The sequence below is a fragment of the Callospermophilus lateralis genome, chromosome 9 (assembly GCF_048772815.1).
Source record: "Callospermophilus lateralis isolate mCalLat2 chromosome 9, mCalLat2.hap1, whole genome shotgun sequence".
Taxonomy (NCBI): domain Eukaryota; kingdom Metazoa; phylum Chordata; class Mammalia; order Rodentia; family Sciuridae; genus Callospermophilus; species Callospermophilus lateralis.
The window spans coordinates 53,156,952-53,178,248 of NC_135313.1; the positions used below are offsets into that span (position 1 = coordinate 53,156,952).

General features: G+C 43.0%; 1 protein-coding gene across 27 annotated transcripts in view; it reads left to right on the forward strand.

Moving 5' to 3' along the window:
* The window catches only part of Ttn (titin), a 265,404-nt gene that overhangs the window by 213,962 nt on the left and 30,145 nt on the right, over positions 1-21,297 (forward strand). For all 27 annotated transcript variants that reach the window (XM_076866699.2, XM_076866711.2, XM_076866701.2 and 24 more), the window contains 8 exons: positions 209-406; positions 497-793; positions 887-1,474; positions 1,566-1,868; positions 1,980-19,085; positions 19,891-20,187; positions 20,292-20,879; positions 20,974-21,276. In XM_076866699.2, the coding sequence (XP_076722814.2) occupies positions 209-406; positions 497-793; positions 887-1,474; positions 1,566-1,868; positions 1,980-19,085; positions 19,891-20,187; positions 20,292-20,879; positions 20,974-21,276 (19,680 nt within the window). The remainder of the gene's footprint in view (positions 1-208; positions 407-496; positions 794-886; positions 1,475-1,565; positions 1,869-1,979; positions 19,086-19,890; positions 20,188-20,291; positions 20,880-20,973; positions 21,277-21,297) is intronic.

Sequence of the window (21,297 nt, forward strand, 5' to 3'; positions counted from 1 at the left end):
GTAATATGGGTTAAAACTGTTGAACAGGACAATAACAATGCTATTCCAAGAAAAAAAAATGGCACTATGCCTGGGTAATAAGAATATAGATGGCAAAAATGATCATCTATTTAATATATCCTATATAAACAATTTTGATAAAAATCCATGTAAATTTTTTATATTTATACTTTCTATCTGAATTGATACATCCATGGGTTATTTGCAGGGTATCATATTGAGTTCAAGGAAAGAAACAGCCTTTTGTGGAAGAGAGCTAACAAGACTCCTATAAGGATGAAGGACTTTAAAGTGACAGGATTAACTGAAGGTCTTGAATATGAATTCAGAGTTATGGCAATCAATTTAGCAGGAGTGGGCAAGCCAAGCCTGCCATCAGAGCCAGTTGTGGCACTTGATCCAATTGGTAAGTCATTATACAAAGAAAAACCTAAGGGCATTTGCTACCTGAAGCAAATGTTGATATTCATTTGACTGGCTTTATTTTTTGTTTTAGATCCTCCTGGCAAACCTGAGGTTATTAATGTAACAAGGAATTCAGTGACTCTCATATGGACTGAACCCAAATATGATGGTGGTCATAAGTTAACTGGATATATAGTGGAGAAGCGGGATCTACCTTCTAAGACTTGGATGAAAGCCAACCACATTAATGTTCCAGACTGTGTCTTTACTGTAACTGACCTTGTTGAGGGTGGAAAATATGAATTCAGAATTAGAGCAAAGAATACAGCAGGTGCCATTAGTGCTCCATCGGAAAGCACAGGAACTATTATTTGCAAGGATGAATATGGTAGGTCAATTTTACTTTTTTACTCTATTTAAAAAATAGCACTTAAACCTCCTTCCTTTTCTGATTGCAAATGTTTTTTTTTTTCCTTTGCAGAGGCACCAACCATTGTCCTTGATCCCACAATAAAAGATGGGCTTACAATTAAAGCAGGAGATACCATTGTTTTGAGTGCCATTAGCATTCTTGGCAAACCCCTTCCAAAGTCAAGTTGGTCCAGGGCAGGAAAAGACATTAGACCATCAGATATTGCTCAGATAACTTCAACCCCAACATCTTCCACACTTTCTGTCAAATATGCCACTAGAAAAGATGCTGGTGAATATACGATCACTGCTACCAATCCTTTTGGCACAAAGGAGGAACATGTGAAGGTAACAGTCCTTGATGTGCCTGGTCCCCCAGGTCCTATTGAAATCAGTAACGTTTCTGCTGAAAAAGCAACACTTACATGGACACCTCCTTTGGAAGATGGCGGATCACCAATTAAGTCCTATGTTCTTGAAAAGAGAGAAACCAGCCGGCTTTTGTGGACAGTGGTTTCTGAAGATATTCAGACTTGCAGGCATGTGGTAACCAAGCTTATCCAAGGAAATGAGTACCTTTTCCGTGTCTCAGCTGTAAACCATTATGGCAAAGGAGAACCTGTACAGTCCGAACCTGTCAAAATGGTAGACAGATTTGGTACGTAGAGCACAGAAAAAGAATTGACAAGAACATTTACAGCAGATTTTAGGAAATCATGGATTTCTCACAAATTTGCTTCCTTTTTTAGGTCCTCCTGGCCCTCCTGGAAAGCCAGAGATATCAAATGTCACTAAGAACACTGCCACTGTCAGCTGGAAAAGACCAACTGATGATGGCGGCAGTGAGATCACAGGATATCATGTAGAAAGGAGAGAAAAGAAAGGCTTGCGGTGGGTGAGAGCCACAAAGACGCCAGTTTCCGATCTCAGATGCAAAGTGACAGGACTGCAAGAAGGAAACACTTATGAGTTCCGTGTCAGTGCAGAAAACAGAGCAGGAATTGGTCCACCTAGTGATGCTTCAAATCCTGTTCTAATGAAGGATGTAGCATGTTAGTATTTACCTTTTTCAACCCTGCTCATTTGGGAGTTCCAGTATTTTATATAAATTATCCAAAAGCCAAAGTGTTAACATACACTTTTTATCTTTGTTTCTTTTTCAGATCCTCCAGGACCTCCTTCAAATGCGCACGTCACTGATACTACCAAGAAATCTGCTTCTTTAGCATGGGGCAAGCCTCATTATGACGGTGGACTAGAAATCACTGGTTATGTGGTAGAGCATCAAAAAGTAGGAGACGAGGCCTGGATAAAAGACACAACTGGAACTGCCCTCAGAATCACTCAGTTTGTTGTCCCTGACCTTCAGACTAAAGAAAAATACAATTTTAGAATCAGTGCCGTCAACGATGCAGGTGTTGGGGAGCCAGCAGTGATTCCAGATGTTGAAATTGTAGAACGGGAAATGGCTCCTGATTTCGAACTAGATGCTGAGCTTCGAAGAACACTTGTGGTCAGAGCAGGACTCAGTATTAGAATTTTTGTGCCAATTAAAGGTCGTCCTGCTCCTGAAGTGACATGGACCAAAGATGACATCAACCTAAAGAACCGGGCCAACATTGAAAACACAGAATCATTCACTCTTCTGATCATCCCAGAATGTAACAGATATGACACTGGTAAATTTGTGATGACCATTGAAAACCCCGCTGGGAAGAAAAGTGGCTTTGTTAACGTCAGAGTCTTGGATACACCAGGTCCTGTCCTTAACCTGAGGCCTACAGACATCACGAAGGACAGTGTCACGCTGCACTGGGACCTGCCTCTGATAGATGGGGGCTCACGCATAACAAATTATATTGTGGAGAAACGGGAAGCAACAAGGAAATCTTATTCCACAGTTACCACTAAGTGTCATAAATGCACATATAAAGTTACTGGCTTGTCTGAGGGATGTGAATACTTCTTCAGAGTGATGGCAGAAAATGAATATGGAATTGGAGAGCCAAGAGAAACTACAGAACCCGTAAGAGCCTCCGAAGCACCATCACCCCCAGACAGCCTTAACATTATGGACATAACCAAGAGCACAGTCAGCCTGGCATGGCCCAAACCCAGACATGATGGCGGCAGTAAGATCACTGGCTACGTGATTGAAGCCCAAAGGAAAGGCTCTGACCAGTGGACCCACATCTCAACGGTGAAAGGATTAGAATGTGTTGTGAGAAATCTCACTGAAGGGGAGGAATACACCTTCCAGGTGATGGCGGTGAACAGTGCTGGGAGAAGCGCCCCTCGAGAGAGCAGGCCTGTCATTGTGAAGGAGCAGACGATGCTTCCAGAGTTGGATCTCCGAGGCATCTATCAGAAACTGGTCATTGCCAGAGCTGGTGAAAATATCAAAGTGGAAATTCCAGTGCTCGGTCGACCAAAACCCACAGTTACATGGAAAAAAGGAGACCAGATTCTTAAACAGACACAGAGAGTTAATTTTGAAAATACAGCAACTTCAACCATCTTAAATATCAATGAGTGTGTCAGAAGTGACAGTGGGCCCTATCCACTCACAGCAAAGAACATTGTAGGAGAGGTTGGTGATGTCATCACCATTCAAGTCCACGATATCCCGGGGCCACCAACAGGACCGATCAAATTTGACGAAGTTTCATCTGATTTTGTAACCTTCTCTTGGGACCCACCTGAGAATGATGGAGGAGTACCAATAAGCAACTATGTAGTGGAAATGCGACAGACAGATAGTACTACATGGGTGGAGTTAGCAACCACGGTAATACGGACTACCTATAAAGCCACTCGCCTTACTACTGGAGTGGAGTATCAATTCCGTGTAAAAGCTCAAAACAGATATGGAGTTGGACCGGGCATCACATCAGCATCTATAGTTGCCAACTATCCATTTAAAGTCCCAGGGCCTCCTGGTACCCCTCAGGTTACTGCAGTTACCAAGGATTCAATGACAATTAGCTGGCATGAGCCACTTTCTGATGGTGGAAGCCCCATTTTAGGATATCATGTTGAAAGAAAAGAACGGAATGGTATTCTCTGGCAGACTGTGAGCAAAGCATTAGTACCAGGCAACATTTTCAAATCAACTGGACTCACAGATGGTATTGCTTATGAGTTCCGAGTAATTGCAGAAAACATGGCAGGTAAAAGCAAGCCAAGCAAGCCATCTGAACCAATGCTTGCTCTGGATCCCATTGACCCACCTGGGAAACCAATACCTCTGAATATTACCAGACATGCAGTGACACTTAAATGGGCTAAGCCTGAATATACAGGAGGCTTTAAAATTACTAGCTATATAGTTGAGAAAAGAGACCTTCCTAATGGAAGGTGGCTGAAAGCCAACTTCAGCAACATTTTGGAAAATGAATTTACAGTGAGTGGCCTAACAGAAGATGCTGCATATGAATTCCGTGTGATTGCCAAAAATGCCGCTGGTGCTATTAGCCCACCATCTGAGCCATCCGATGCCATCACATGCAGAGATGACCTTGAAGCACCAAGGATAATGGTGGATGTTAAATTCAAGGACACTGTTATATTAAAAGCAGGTGAAGCATTCAAGCTGGAAGCTGATGTTTCAGGTCGCCCACCACCAACAATGGAATGGACCAAAGATGGAAAGGAGCTTGAAGGCACAGGGAAATTAGAAATAAAAATCGCAGATTTCTCCACTTATCTGGTGAACAAGGATTCATCAAGGAGGGATAGTGGTGCCTATATCCTTACAGCAACAAATCCTGGTGGCTTTGCCAAACACATTTTCAACGTCAAGGTTCTTGATAGACCAGGCCCACCTGAAGGACCTTTAGCTGTATCTGATGTAACATCTGAAAAGTGTGTATTGTCGTGGTTGCCTCCACAGGATGATGGAGGTGCCAAAATTGATCATTACATCGTGCAGAAACGTGAAACCAGCAGATTGGCATGGACAAACGTAGCCTCAGAAGTCCAAGTAACAAAACTAAAGGTTACTAAGCTTTTGAAAGGCAATGAATACATATTCCGTGTCATGGCTGTAAATAAATATGGAGTTGGAGAGCCACTTGAATCAGAACCTGTGCTTGCAGTGGATCCTTACGGACCTCCTGATCCACCCAAAAACCCCGAAGTTACAACTATCACTAAAGATTCTATGGTTGTCTGCTGGGGACATCCTGACTCTGATGGTGGAAGTGAAATCATAAATTATATTGTGGAACGGCGTGATAAAGCTGGCCAACGCTGGGTGAAATGCAACAAAAAGACCCTTACTGACTTAAGATACAAAGTGACTGGACTGACAGAAGGACATGAATATGAATTCAGGATTATGGCAGAGAACGCTGCTGGAATTAGTGCGCCAAGTTCTACCAGTCCGTTCTATAAAGCTTGTGACACTGTGTTTAAACCTGGCCCACCAGGTAACCCACGTGTTCTGGATACAAGCAGATCCTCCATTTCAATTGCATGGAATAAACCCATTTATGATGGTGGATCAGAAATCACTGGGTATATGGTTGAGATTGCCCTGCCAGAAGAAGATGAATGGCAGATTGTCACACCACCAGCTGGGCTCAAGGCAACATCTTATACCATCACCAACCTCATAGAGAACCAGGAGTATAAAATCCGAATCTATGCCATGAATTCTGAAGGACTTGGGGAACCAGCCTCGGTTCCTGGAACTCCAAAGGCTGAAGACAGAATGCTGCCCCCAGAGATTGAACTGGACGCCGACCTGCGCAAAGTTGTCACTATAAGAGCCTGCTGCACTCTGAGGCTTTTTGTTCCAATCAAAGGAAGACCTGCACCTGAGGTGAAGTGGACCCGGGAACATGGAGAGTCTTTGGACAAAGCTAGCATTGAATCCACAAGCTCATACACCCTGCTTATTGTTGGAAATGTGAACAGATTTGACAGTGGCAAGTACATACTAACTGTAGAAAACAGCTCGGGCAGTAAGTCTGCATTTGTGAATGTTAGAGTGCTAGATACCCCAGGCCCTCCACAGGATCTGAAGGTAAAGGAGGTCACAAAGACATCCGTCACATTGACATGGGACCCTCCTCTCCTTGATGGAGGCTCAAAAATAAAGAACTACATCGTTGAAAAGAGAGAATCGACAAGAAAAGCATATTCAACTGTTGCAACCAACTGCCATAAGACTTCCTGGAAGGTAGACCAGCTTCAAGAAGGCTGCAGTTACTATTTCAGGGTTCTCGCCGAAAATGAATATGGCATTGGGCTGCCTGCTGAAACCGCAGACTCTGTGAAAGCATCAGAACGACCTCTTCCTCCAGGAAAAATAACTTTGGTGGATGTCACAAGAAACAGCGTGTCACTCTCCTGGGAGAAACCAGAGCATGATGGAGGCAGCCGGATCCTAGGCTACATTGTAGAGATGCAGAGCAAAGGCAGTGACAAATGGGCCACATGTGCCACCGTCAAAGTCACTGAAGCCACTATAACTGGACTGATTCAGGGTGAAGAATACAATTTCCGTGTTTCAGCTCAGAATGAGAAGGGCATCAGTGATCCGAGACAACTGAGTGTGCCAGTGATTGCCAAAGACCTTGTCATCCCACCAGCCTTCAAACTCCTATTCAACACTTTCACTGTACTGGCAGGTGAAGACCTTAAAGTTGATGTTCCGTTCATTGGACGCCCCACACCAACTGTAACCTGGCATAAAGATGATGTACCACTGAAGCAGACAACTAGAGTAAATGCAGAGAGCACAGAAAATAATACACTACTGACAATAAAGGAAGCCTGCAGAGAAGACGTTGGACATTACACAGTTAAACTGACTAACTCAGCTGGCGAAGCTACTGAGACCCTTAATGTTATTGTTCTTGATAAACCAGGGCCTCCCACTGGACCAGTTAAAATGGATGAAGTGACAGCTGACAGTATTACTCTTTCCTGGGAACCACCAAAGTATGATGGTGGAAGTTCCATCAATAATTACATTGTAGAGAAACGGGACACTTCCACTACCTCCTGGCAAATTGTGTCAGCCACAGTTGCAAGGACAACAATAAAAGCTTGCAGATTAAAGACCGGATGTGAATATCAGTTTAGAATTGCTGCTGAAAACAGATACGGAAAGAGCACCTACCTCAATTCAGAGCCCATCATAGCTCAGTATCCATTCAAAGTTCCTGGTCCTCCTGGCACGCCATTTGTCACACTCTCCTCCAAGGACAGTATGGAGGTACAATGGAATGAGCCAGTCAGTGACGGAGGAAGCAGAGTCATTGGCTACCATCTAGAACGCAAGGAAAGAAACAGCATCCTCTGGGTCAAGTTGAATAAAACGCCTATTCCTCAAACCAAGTTTAAGACAACTGGCCTCGAAGAAGGCATTGAATATGAATTCAGAGTCTCTGCAGAGAACATTGTGGGCATCGGCAAGCCAAGTAAACCATCAGAATGCTACGTAGCTCGTGACCCATGTGATCCACCAGGGCGGCCAGAGGCAATCATTGTCACAAGGAATTCTGTAACTCTTCAGTGGAAGAAACCCACCTATGATGGTGGCAGCAAGATCACAGGTTACGTGGTGGAGAAGAAAGAATTGCCTGACGGCCGCTGGATGAAAGCCAGTTTTACAAACATCATTGACACCCAGTTTGAAGTAACTGGCCTAGTTGAAGATCACAGATATGAATTCCGAGTGATAGCTCGCAATGCAGCAGGTGTGTTTAGTGAGCCTTCAGAGAGCACAGGGGCAATCACAGCACGAGACGAGGTGGAGCCACCCAGGATAAGTATGGACCCCAAATACAAGGATACAATTGTGGTTCATGCCGGTGAGTCATTTAAGGTTGATGCAGATATACATGGCAAACCAATACCAACCACTCAATGGATAAAAGGTGATCAGGAGCTTTCAAACACAGCCCGACTAGAAATAAAGAGTACTGACTTTGCCACCAGTCTCAGCGTCAAGGATGCAGTACGTGTTGACAGTGGGAATTACATTTTGAAGGCCAAAAATGTTGCCGGAGAGAGATCAGTCACTGTGAATGTCAAAGTTCTTGATAGACCAGGACCACCTGAAGGACCTGTTGTTATATCAGGGGTTACAGCAGAAAAATGCACACTCGCTTGGAAACCTCCACTTCAGGATGGTGGGAGTGATATCATAAATTATATCGTAGAAAGGAGAGAAACCAGCCGCCTGGTTTGGACTGTGGTTGATGCCAACGTGCAAACTCTCAGTTGCAAGGTTACTAAGCTTCTTGAAGGCAATGAATACATTTTCCGTATAATGGCAGTAAACAAATATGGTGTTGGTGACCCTCTTGAATCTGAGCCATTAATTGCCAAGAATCCATTTGTAGTACCAGATGCACCAAAAGCTCCAGAAGTCACAACAGTGACCAAAGACTCAATGATTGTTGTATGGGAAAGGCCAGCAAATGATGGTGGCAGTGAAATTCTCGGATACGTTCTTGAAAAACGAGACAAGGAGGGCATTAGGTGGACAAGATGCCACAAGCGTCTGATTGGGGAATTGCGCTTGAGAGTAACTGGACTCATAGAAAATCACAACTATGAATTCAGAGTCTCAGCTGAGAATGCTGCTGGACTTAGTGAACCAAGTCCTCCTTCTGCTTACCAAAAAGCTTGTGATCCTATTTACAAACCAGGCCCTCCCAACAACCCCAAAGTCATGGATGTTACCAGATCTTCAGTTTTCCTTTCTTGGAGCAAGCCAATATATGATGGTGGCTGTGAAATCCAAGGATACATTGTTGAGAAATGTGACGTGAGTGTTGGTGAATGGACAATGTGCACCCCGCCAACTGGAATTAATAAAACAAACTTAGAGGTAGAGAAGTTACAGGAAAAGCATGAATACAACTTCCGCATTTGTGCCATTAATAAAGCAGGAGTTGGTGAACATGCTGATGTCCCTGGACCTGTAATTGTTGAAGAAAAACTGGAAGCACCAGACATCGATCTTGACATGGAACTAAGGAAAATTATAAATATAAGGGCAGGTGGCTCTTTAAGGTTATTTGTTCCCATAAGAGGCCGACCCACTCCAGAAGTGAAATGGGGAAAGATGGATGGTGAAATCCGAGATGCAGCTATAATTGATGTCACTAGCAGTTTCACCTCGCTTGTTCTTGACAATGTCAATCGATACGATAGTGGAAAATATACTCTCACATTAGAAAACAGCAGTGGAACAAAGTCTGCCTTTGTTACTGTGAGAGTCCTGGATACACCAAGTCCGCCTGTTAACCTGAAAGTCACGGAAATCACCAAAGACTCGGTATCAATTACATGGGAACCTCCTTTGTTGGATGGGGGATCCAAAATTAAAAATTACATCGTTGAGAAACGCGAAGCCACGAGAAAATCATATGCTGCTGTTGTCACGAATTGCCACAAGACTTCTTGGAAAATTGATCAACTCCAAGAAGGTTGCAGTTATTACTTTAGAGTCACAGCTGAGAATGAGTATGGTATCGGCCTACCTGCCCGCACTGCTGACCCAATTAAGGTTGCAGAAGTTCCACAACCTCCAGGAAAAATAACTGTGGATGATGTCACCAGAAATAGTGTCTCTCTGAGTTGGACAAAGCCTGAACATGATGGTGGCAGTAAAATCATTCAGTATATTGTGGAAATGCAAGCTAAACACAGTGAGAAGTGGTCAGAGTGTGCTCGAGTAAAGTCCCTTGAAGCAGTAATTACCAACCTAACTCAGGGAGAAGAATATCTTTTTAGAGTCATTGCTGTAAATGAAAAGGGGAGAAGTGATCCTAGGTCCCTTGCAGTTCCAATAGTTGCCAAAGATCTGGTCATCGAGCCAGATGTAAGACCTGCATTCAACAGTTACAGCATACAGGTTGGCCAAGATTTGAAAATAGAAGTACCAATTTCTGGACGTCCTAAGCCAACCGTCACCTGGACTAAAGATGGTCTTCCCCTGAAGCAGACCACAAGAGTCAATGTTACCGATTCACTTGACCTCACCACACTCAGTATTAAAGAGACTCATAAGGATGACAGTGGACAATATGGAATCACAGTTGCCAATGTTGTTGGGCAGAAAACAGCATCCATCGAAATTATCACTCTAGATAAACCTGATCCTCCAAAAGGACCTGTTAAATTTGATGAAGTCAGTGCTGAGAGTATTACCTTATCCTGGAACCCTCCAGTATACACAGGAGGCTGCCAAATTACTAACTACATTGTTCATAAGAGAGATACAACCACCACAGTATGGGATGTTGTTTCTGCTACTGTTGCTAGAACTACTCTCAAAGTAACCAAACTGAAAACTGGTACAGAATACCAATTCAGAATATTTGCTGAAAACAGATATGGACAGAGCTTTGCCTTGGAGTCTGATCCAATTGTAGCTCAATATCCCTACAAAGAACCCGGTCCTCCAGGCACACCATTCGTCACAGCCATTTCCAAAGACTCTATGGTTGTACAGTGGCATGAACCAATCAATAATGGTGGAAGCCCAGTCATAGGTTACCACCTTGAGAGAAAAGAAAGGAATAGTATTTTGTGGACAAAAGTCAACAAAAGTATTATCCATGACACCCAATTTAAAGCACTGAATCTTGAAGAAGGCATTGAATATGAATTCAGAGTTTATGCTGAAAATATCGTTGGCGTAGGCAAAGCAAGCAAGAATTCTGAATGCTACGTAGCCCGAGATCCCTGTGACCCACCAGGAACACCAGAAGCAATAATTGTTAAAAGAAATGAAATCACTTTACAGTGGACCAAACCTGTATATGATGGCGGAAGTATGATTACAGGCTACATTGTAGAGAAGCGTGATTTACCTGAGGGCCGCTGGATGAAAGCCAGCTTCACCAATGTCATTGAAACTCAATTTACTGTGTCAGGTCTTACTGAAGATCAAAGATATGAATTCAGAGTCATTGCAAAGAATGCAGCCGGTGCCATAAGTAAACCCTCTGACAGTACTGGACCAATCACTGCCAAGGATGAGGTTGAACTCCCAAGAATTTCAATGGATCCAAAATTCAGAGATACAATAGTGGTGAATGCTGGAGAAACATTCAGGCTCGAGGCTGATGTCCATGGAAAGCCCCTACCTACTATTGAGTGGTTAAGAGGAGATAAGGAAATTGAAGAATCTGCTAGATGTGAAATAAAGAACACAGATTTTAAGGCTTTACTTATTATAAAGGACGCCATTAGAATTGATGGTGGACAGTATATTCTAAGAGCCTCCAATGTTGCAGGTTCTAAGTCATTCCCAGTAAATGTAAAAGTGTTAGACAGACCAGGACCTCCAGAAGGGCCAGTTCAGGTTACCGGAGTCACTTCAGAAAAATGCACTTTAACATGGTCTCCACCACTTCAAGATGGTGGCAGTGACATTTCTCACTATGTTGTTGAAAAGCGAGAAACCAGCCGACTAGCATGGACCGTTGTTGCTTCGGAAGTTGTGACTAATTCTCTGAAAGTTACCAAACTATTAGAAGGGAATGAGTATATTTTCCGTATAATGGCTGTCAACAAATATGGTGTTGGAGAGCCTTTGGAATCTGCACCGGTACTAATGAAAAACCCATTTGTGCTTCCTGGTCCACCCAAAAACCTTGAAGTTACAAACATTGCCAAGGACTCCATGACAGTCTGTTGGAACCGTCCAGATAGCGATGGTGGAAGTGAGATCATTGGTTACATTGTAGAGAAACGAGACAGAAGTGGTATTAGGTGGATAAAATGTAATAAACGCCGCATCACAGATCTGCGTCTGAGAGTAACAGGCTTAACAGAAGACCATGAGTATGAATTCAGAGTCTCTGCAGAAAATGCTGCTGGAGTTGGAGAACCTAGTCCAGCTACAGTGTATTATAAGGCCTGCGATCCTGTGTTCAAACCAGGCCCACCCACCAATCCACACGTTGTAGACACCACTAAAAACTCAATCACACTTGCTTGGGGCAAACCCATCTATGATGGTGGCAGTGAGATCCTGGGATATGTCATAGAAATTTGTAAAGCAGATGAAGAAGAATGGCAAATAGTCACTCCACAGACTGGCCTGAGAGTCACACGATTTGAAATTTCAAAACTCATTGAACATCAAGAATACAAAATACGAGTCTGTGCCCTCAACAAAGTTGGTCTAGGTGAGGCTGCATCAGTTCCTGGGACTGTGAAACCAGAAGATAAACTTGAAGCCCCTGAACTTGACATTGACTCTGAGTTAAGGAAAGGAATCGTGGTAAGAGCTGGTGGATCTGCCAGAATTCACATTCCATTCAAAGGTCGTCCAACACCTGAGATCACCTGGTCTCGAGAGGAAGGTGAATTCACAGATAAGGTCCAAATTGAAAAGGGAGTAAACTATACCCAACTATCAATCGATAATTGTGATAGAAATGATGCTGGCAAATACATTCTCAAGTTGGAAAACAGCAGCGGATCTAAGTCTGCTTTTGTAACTGTGAAAGTTCTCGACACCCCAGGACCACCACAGAATTTGACAGTCAAAGAAGTAAGAAAAGATTCTGTCCTACTGGTATGGGAACCACCCATCATTGATGGGGGAGCAAAGGTCAAGAACTATGTGATCGACAAACGTGAGTCAACCAGAAAAGCGTATGCTAACGTGAGTAGTAAATGCAGCAAAACAAGTTTCAAAGTTGAGAATCTTACAGAAGGAGCCATTTATTACTTTAGAGTCATGGCTGAAAATGAATTTGGAGTTGGCGTTCCAGTGGAAACTGTGGATGCCGTGAAAGCTTCTGAACCTCCTTCCCCACCAGGAAAGGTCACACTCACTGATGTGTCCCAGACCAGTGCATCACTTATGTGGGAGAAACCGGATCATGATGGTGGTAGCAGAATCCTGGGGTATGTTGTTGAAATGCAGCCCAAAGGAACCGAAAAATGGAGCACTGTGGCTGAATCCAAAGTCTGTAATGCAGTTGTTACTGGTTTGAGTTCCGGACAAGAATATCAGTTCCGTGTCAAGGCTTACAATGAGAAAGGAAAAAGTGATCCGAGAGTGCTTGGTGTTCCTGTCATAGCCAAGGACTTGACTATACAACCTAGTTTTAAGTTACCGTTTAACACATATAGTGTCCAAGCTGGAGAAGATCTTAAAATAGAAATTCCAGTTATAGGCCGACCAAGACCTAAAATATCTTGGGTCAAAGATGGTGAGCCTCTGAAGCAGACAACAAGAGTAAATGTTGAAGAAACGGCTACTTCCACTATTTTGCACATTAAAGAAAGTAGCAAAGATGACTTTGGAAAATATACCATAACGGCAACAAATAGCGCAGGTACAGCAACAGAAAATCTCAGCATTATTGTTTTGGAAAAGCCAGGACCTCCAGTTGGACCAGTGAGGTTTGATGAAGTTAGTGCGGACTTCGTGGTCATATCTTGGGAACCTCCAGCCTACACTGGTGGCTGCCAAATAAGCAACTATATCGTAGAGAAGAGAGATACAACCACCACCACTTGGCACATGGTATCGGCAACCGTTGCAAGAACAACAATTAAAGTAACCAAACTGAAAACAGGCACTGAGTACCAGTTTAGAATTTTTGCTGAAAACAGGTATGGAAAAAGTGTCCCTCTGGATTCCAAACCAATTATTGTACAATATCCATTTAAAGAACCTGGACCACCAGGAACTCCTTTTGTGACATCAATCTCAAAAGATCAAATGACTGTGCAATGGCACGAGCCAGTTAATGATGGAGGCAGCAAAGTTATCGGCTACCATCTTGAACAGAAGGAAAAGAACAGCATTTTATGGGTCAAGTTAAATAAAACTCCCATTCAAGACACCAAATTCAAGACAACTGGGCTTGATGAAGGCCTTGAATATGAGTTCAAAGTTTCTGCTGAAAATATTGTTGGCATTGGCAAGCCTAGCAAAGTGTCAGAATGCTTTGTTGCTCGTGATCCATGTGACCCGCCTGGTCGTCCTGAAGCCATTGTTATCACAAGAAACAATGTCACACTGAAATGGAAGAAACCTGCCTATGATGGTGGTAGCAAAATAACAGGTTATATTGTAGAAAAGAAAGATCTACCTGATGGCCGTTGGATGAAAGCCAGCTTTACCAATGTCCTAGAAACTGAATTTACAGTGAGTGGACTTGTAGAAGACCAAAGATACGAATTTAGAGTTATTGCAAGAAATGCAGCTGGCAACTTTAGTGAACCATCTGAAAGTAGTGGTGCCATTACTGCAAGAGATGAAATTGATGCACCAAATGCCTCTCTGGATCCCAAATATAAAGATGTCATTGTTGTTCATGCAGGAGAGACGTTTGTTCTTGAAGCTGATATCCGTGGCAAACCAATACCTGATATTGTTTGGTTGAAAGATGGAAAAGAACTTGAAGAAACAGCTGCTAGGATGGAAATTAAATCTACTATTCAGAAAACCACTCTTGTTGTCAAAGATTGTATACGGGCGGATGGAGGTCAATATGTTCTGAAACTTAGCAATGTTGGTGGTACTAAGTCTATACCAATCACAGTAAAGGTACTTGACAGGCCAGGACCTCCGGAAGGGCCTCTGAAAGTTTCTGGAGTTACTGCAGAAAAATGTTACCTGGCATGGAACCCACCTTTACAAGATGGTGGTGCTAGTATTTCTCATTACATCATTGAAAAGAGAGAGACAAGCAGACTCTCCTGGACCCAGGTTTCAACAGAGGTACAGGCTCTCAACTACAAAGTCACTAAACTTCTTCCTGGTAATGAGTACATTTTCCGTGTCATGGCTGTGAATAAATATGGAATTGGAGAGCCCCTGGAATCTGAACCTGTTATAGCCTGTAATCCTTACAAGCGGCCTGGTCCTCCTTCAACACCTGAAGCCTCAGCAATCACCAAAGACTCTATGGTAGTAACCTGGGCCCGCCCAGTGGACGATGGGGGTGCTGAAATAGAGGGCTACATTCTTGAAAAACGAGATAAGGAAGGCATTAGATGGACCAAGTGCAACAAGAAAACACTGACTGATCTCCGGTTCAGGGTAACTGGCCTTACCGAAGGCCACTCCTATGAATTCAGAGTGGCTGCTGAAAATGCAGCTGGTGTGGGTGAGCCTAGTGAGCCATCTGTGTTCTACCGTGCATGTGACACCTTGTATCCACCAGGTCCACCAAGCAATCCAAAAGTGACAGACACTTCCAGATCTTCTGTGTCCCTAGCATGGAATAAGCCAATTTATGATGGCGGGGCACCTGTAAAAGGCTATGTTGTTGAGGTCAAAGAAGCCACTGCTGATGAATGGACAACGTGCACACCTCCAACAGGATTACAAGGGAAGCAGTTCACAGTGACCAAGCTTAAAGAAAATACCGAATATAACTTCCGGATCTGCGCCTTCAATTCTGAAGGGGTTGGTGAACCTGCAACTATCCCTGGTTCGGTGGTTGCTAAGGAAAGGGCAGAGCCACCAGAAATAGAACTTGATGCTGACCTGAGAAAGGTGGTCATTCTACGTGCAAGTGCTACTTTACGCTTATTCGTCACTATCAAAGGTCGACCAGAACCTGAAGTCAAGTGGGAAAAGGCAGAAGGCATTCTCACTGAGAGGGCCCAGATCGAGGTGACCAGCTCCTACACAATGTTGGTGATTGATAATGTGACCAGATTTGACAGTGGTCGGTATAATCTGACATTAGAAAACAATAGTGGCTCCAAAACAGCTTTTGTGAATGTCAGAGTTCTTGACTCACCAAGTGCCCCTGTGAATTTGACTGTAAGAGAGGTAAAGAAAGAATCGGTGACTTTATCCTGGGAACCACCACTTATTGATGGAGGAGCTAAGATCACAAACTACATCGTTGAAAAGCGAGAAACTACACGAAAAGCCTATGCTACTATCACCAACAATTGCACTAAGAACACCTTTAAAATTGAAAATCTACAAGAAGGATGTTCTTACTACTTCCGCGTCTTGGCTTGCAATGAATACGGGATTGGTTTGCCAGCTGAAACAACTGAGCCCGTGAAAGTGTCTGAACCACCCCTCCCACCTGGAAGAGTGACTCTTGTCGATGTGACCCGGAACACAGCTACAATTAAGTGGGAGAAACCAGAAAGTGATGGTGGCAGCAAAATTACTGGTTATGTAGTCGAGATGCAGACTAAAGGCAGTGAAAAGTGGAGCACTTGCACACAAGTTAAGACCCTAGAAGCAACTATATCTGGCCTGACGGCTGGAGAAGAATATGTCTTCAGAGTAGCTGCAGTAAATGAAAAAGGACGAAGTGATCCAAGGCAACTTGGAGTGCCTGTAATTGCAAGGGATATCGAAATAAAACCTTCAGTAGAGCTTCCCTTCCATACTTTCAATGTAAAGGCTAAAGACCAACTCAAGATTGATGTGCCATTCAAAGGAAGACCTCAAGCTACTATAACCTGGAAAAAAGATGGTCAGACTCTCAGAGAGACAACTAGAGTCAACGTTTCTTCTTCAAAGACTGTAACAACACTAACTATTAAGGAGGCTTCAAGGGAAGATGTTGGAACTTACGAACTCTGTGTTTCAAACAGTGCTGGGTCCATAACAGTTCCTATTACTGTAATTGTCCTTGACAGACCAGGGCCTCCGGGACCTATACATATTGATGAGGTTAGTTGTGACAATGTCACCATTTCTTGGAATCCTCCAGAATATGACGGTGGCTGCCAGATTAGCAATTACATTGTTGAGAAGAGAGAAACCACTTCTACAACATGGCATGTGGTTTCACAGGCAGTTGCAAGAACATCCATTAAAATAGTTCGTCTAACAACAGGAAGTGAGTATCAGTTCCGTGTCTGTGCAGAAAACCGATACGGAAAGAGTTCCTACAGCGAATCTTCAGCTGTTGTTGCAGAGTATCCATTTAGCCCCCCAGGTCCTCCTGGTACTCCGAAAGTTGTGCATGCCACAAAATCTACCATGATTGTTAGCTGGCAAGTGCCAGTTAACGATGGGGGAAGTCAAGTAATCGGCTATCACCTTGAGTATAAAGAAAGAAGCAGCATTCTTTGGTCCAAAGCCAATAAAACCCTCATTGCCGACACTCAAATGAAAGTCTCGGGTCTTGATGAAGGACTGATGTATGAGTATCGGGTATACGCTGAGAATATTGCTGGAATTGGTAAATGCAGTAAATCTTGTGAACCAGTCCCTGCCAGAGATCCTTGTGACCCTCCTGGACAACCTGAAGTCACAAATATCACAAGAAAATCAGTGTCACTTAAATGGGCTAAACCACACTATGATGGTGGAGCTAAGATCACAGGATATATTGTTGAACGTAGAGAACTACCAGATGGCCGGTGGCTGAAGTGCAACTTTACCAACGTACAAGAAACATACTTTGAAGTAACTGAACTTACTGAAGATCAGCGTTACGAGTTCCGGGTTTTTGCAAGGAATGCTGCTGACTCCATTAGTGAACCCTCTGAATCCACTGGACCTATCACAGTTAAAGATGATGTGGAGGCTCCAAGAATTATGATGGACGTCAAGTTCCGAGATGTCATTGTTGTCAAAGCTGGAGAAGTCCTTAAGATAAATGCAGACATTGCAGGGCGACCTCTGCCAGTAGTCTCTTGGGCCAAGGATGGCATAGAAATTGAAGAAAGAGCAAGAACAGAAATTGTCTCAACAGACTTTACTACCTCATTAACAGTTAAAGACTGTGTAAGGCGAGACACTGGTCAGTATGTACTAACACTGAAGAATGTTGCAGGAACTCGGTCTATGACAATTAATTGCAAAGTACTTGATAAGCCTGGTCCACCAGCAGGGCCACTTGAAATAAATGGCCTTACATCTGAAAAGTGCTCTCTTTCCTGGGGACGTCCACAAGAAGATGGTGGTGCAGACATCGACTACTACATTGTAGAAAAGCGTGAAACAAGCCACCTTGCGTGGACAATATGTGAAGGAGAGTTAAGAACAACATCTTGTAAAGTGACCAAATTACTGAAAGGCAATGAATATATATTTAGAGTAACAGGTGTTAATAAATACGGGGTTGGTGAGTCCCTAGAGAGTATAGCTGTAAAGGCACTAGACCCATTTACAGTTCCAAGTCCACCCACATCTTTGGAAATTACCTCTGTGACAAAAGATTCCATGACACTTTGCTGGTCAAGACCCGAGAGTGATGGAGGCAGTGAAATCTCTGGATACATAATCGAAAGGCGAGAGAAAAACAGCCTACGATGGGTGCGGGTGAACAAAAAGCCAGTTTATGATCTGAGAGTGAAATCAACAGGACTTCGGGAAGGGTGTGAATATGAATATAGGGTTTATGCAGAAAATGCTGCTGGCCTAAGCCTTCCAAGTGATACTTCTCCCTTAGTTCGGGCAGAAGATCCAGCATTCTTACCGTCTCCTCCATCCAAACCCAAAATTGTGGACTCAGGCAAGACATCTATAACTATTGGCTGGGTTAAGCCCTTGTTTGACGGTGGGGCCCCAATAACTGGATACACTGTAGAATACAAAAAATCTGATGAAACGGACTGGAAAACTGCCATTCAGAGTTTAAGAGGCACTGAATACACACTAAGTGGACTAACAACCGGAGCTGAATATGTTTTCAGAGTAAGATCTATCAATAAGATTGGTGCCAGTGATCCCAGCGAAAGTTCCGACCCCCAGATCGTAAAGGAAAGAGAAGAAGAACCTGTATTTGATCTGGACACTGAAATGAGGAAGACCTTGATTGTCAAGGCTGGTTCCTCATTTACCATGACTGTGCCTTTCAGAGGAAGACCAGTACCCAACGTCTCCTGGAGTAAGCCAGACACTGACCTCCGCACTAGAGCATATATTGATTCTACGGACACTCGTACATCGCTTACCATTGAAAAAGCCAACAGAAATGATTCTGGAAAATACACATTAACGATTCAGAATGTGTTAAGTGCTGCTTCACTGACCTTTGTTGTCAAAGTCTTAGATTCTCCAGGTCCTCCAGCCAACGTTAATGTACATGATGTAACCAAAGAGACTGCAGTGTTATCCTGGGATGTTCCTGAAAACGATGGTGGAGCACCAGTGAAAAACTACCACATAGAAAAACGTGAGGCCAGCAAGAAAGCATGGGTCTCTGTCACCAACAACTGTAACCGCCTCTCCTACAAGGTCACCAACTTACAAGAAGGAGCTGTTTACTACTTCAGAGTCGCTGGAGAAAATGAGTTTGGTGTGGGTGCACCAGCTGAAACAAAGGAAGGAGTCAAAATAACAGGTATGTCTTAAGAAGGAAAATCTATATACCTTCATTCATTTTGCTAGAATAGTGTGGCTCATTCTACTTAGTCATTGCTTAAATGGTTTTAGTTCATACCATAAATTATTCATTCTAAAGCACAAAATAAAAATCTCTAATAGATAAAACTTTTGTTTACTTAAATGTTAACAAATTACATATCTAGAAATTCAAAGTGTTGAATTTAAGTAAAATTAAATTTAACTGCATACACACACACACACAAACATAGACTGTGTGTATGTATTCAGAAACTGGATGATGACATTCCTAACTTTCTTAGGAAATTAGTTTTTTTGTTTTTTTGTTTTTTTTTGATACCAAGACACTCCACCATTTGAGCCACATCCCCAACCCTATTTTGTATTTTATTTAGAGACCGGGTGTCATTGAGTTCCTTAATGCCTCACTTTTGCTGAGGCTGGCTTTGAACTCGTGATCTTTCTGCCTGGGCCTCTGGAGCCGCTGCAATTACAGGCATGTGTCACTGTACATGGCAAGATTGGTCACTTTGTTTCTCCTTTTCTACCCATGATGAATTTGGGGTACATTTTATCATCTAATCTAGGTCAATTTAAAAGCAAATACTTTGACATATAATAACATGATTTGGGGGAGCTTTGGTTGACTCAATAGCCAAACTGGTCATATAAAAAGTAAGAAAGATTCAAAAGTAAGCGTATGGCCTTGATTTAAAAGTTCTATTTTGACAATGCATGAAGAGCACATGGGAAAGAATGTTGTTAATAATTCTTCCCTTTCTTTCAATACTTTGTTTTCTTAGAAAAACCAAGCCCACCTGAAAAACTTGGAGTAACAAGTGTATCCAAAGATAGTGTTTCCCTCACCTGGCTGAAGCCCGAACACGATGGTGGAAGCAGAGTTGTACACTATATAGTTGAAGCGTTAGAAAAAGGACAGAAAAACTGGGTTAAATGTGCAGTGGTAAAGACAACCCACCACGTTGTTTCTGGTCTGAGGGAGAATCATGAATACTTTTTCCGAGTCTTTGCTGAAAATCAAGCTGGTCTGAGTGACCCACGAGAACTCCTGCTTCCTGTTCTTGTAAAGGAGCAACTAGGTATGTCTAATTCTATGTAGAAGCAAATTTTGAAATCACATACATGGTTCTGATTTTTAGAAACTCCTTTTCACCTCCATTTTTTCCATGTTCTTATTTTTCAGAACCCCCTGAAATTGATATGAAGAATTTTCCAAGTCACACTGTGTATGTTAGAGCTGGTTCAAACCTGAAAGTGGACATTCCAATTTCTGGAAAACCACTACCCAAGGTGACCTTATCAAGAGATGGTGTCCCCCTGAAGGCAACTATGAGATTTAATACTGAAATTACAGCTGAGAATCTGACCATCAATCTTAAGGACAGTGTTACAGCGGATGCTGGAAAATATGAGATCACGGCTGCCAACTCCAGTGGAACAACCAAAGCGTTCATTAACATCATTGTGCTGGACAGGCCTGGTCCTCCAACTGGTCCTGTTGTTATTAGTGACATAACTGAAGAAAGCGTGACTCTCAAATGGGAGCCACCTAAGTATGATGGTGGAAGTCAAGTTACCAATTACATTGTACTCAAGAGAGAAACAAGTACTGCAGCATGGACAGAAGTGTCTACAACAGTTGCAAGAACCATGATCAAAGTCATGAAACTGACCACAGGAGAGGAATACCAATTCCGCATCAAGGCAGAAAACCGCTTTGGCATCAGCGATCACGTAGATTCTGCTTGTGTGGTCGTCAAACTGCCATACAGTGAGTTTTCAAACTTTTCAAAGATCCTAGGTTTCCATTTACCATAAATGTGCGAAATAGCTGTATTAACCTATGGGTTTTCTCTCTCTTGTAGCAACACCTGGACCACCATCTACACCATGGGTCACTAATGTGACTCGAGAAAGCATCACTGTGGGCTGGCATGAACCCGTGTCTAATGGAGGCAGCGCAGTCATAGGCTATCACTTGGAAATGAAAGACAGAAACAGTATCTTATGGCAAAAAGCCAACAAAATGATCATCCGTACAACTCACTTCAAAGTCACAACAATCAGTGCTGGACTTATTTATGAATTCAGGGTGTATGCAGAAAATGCTGCAGGTGTTGGAAAACCCAGCCATCCTTCTGAACCTGTCCTGGCCATTGATGCCTGTGGTATGTATTTGTCACGAGAAG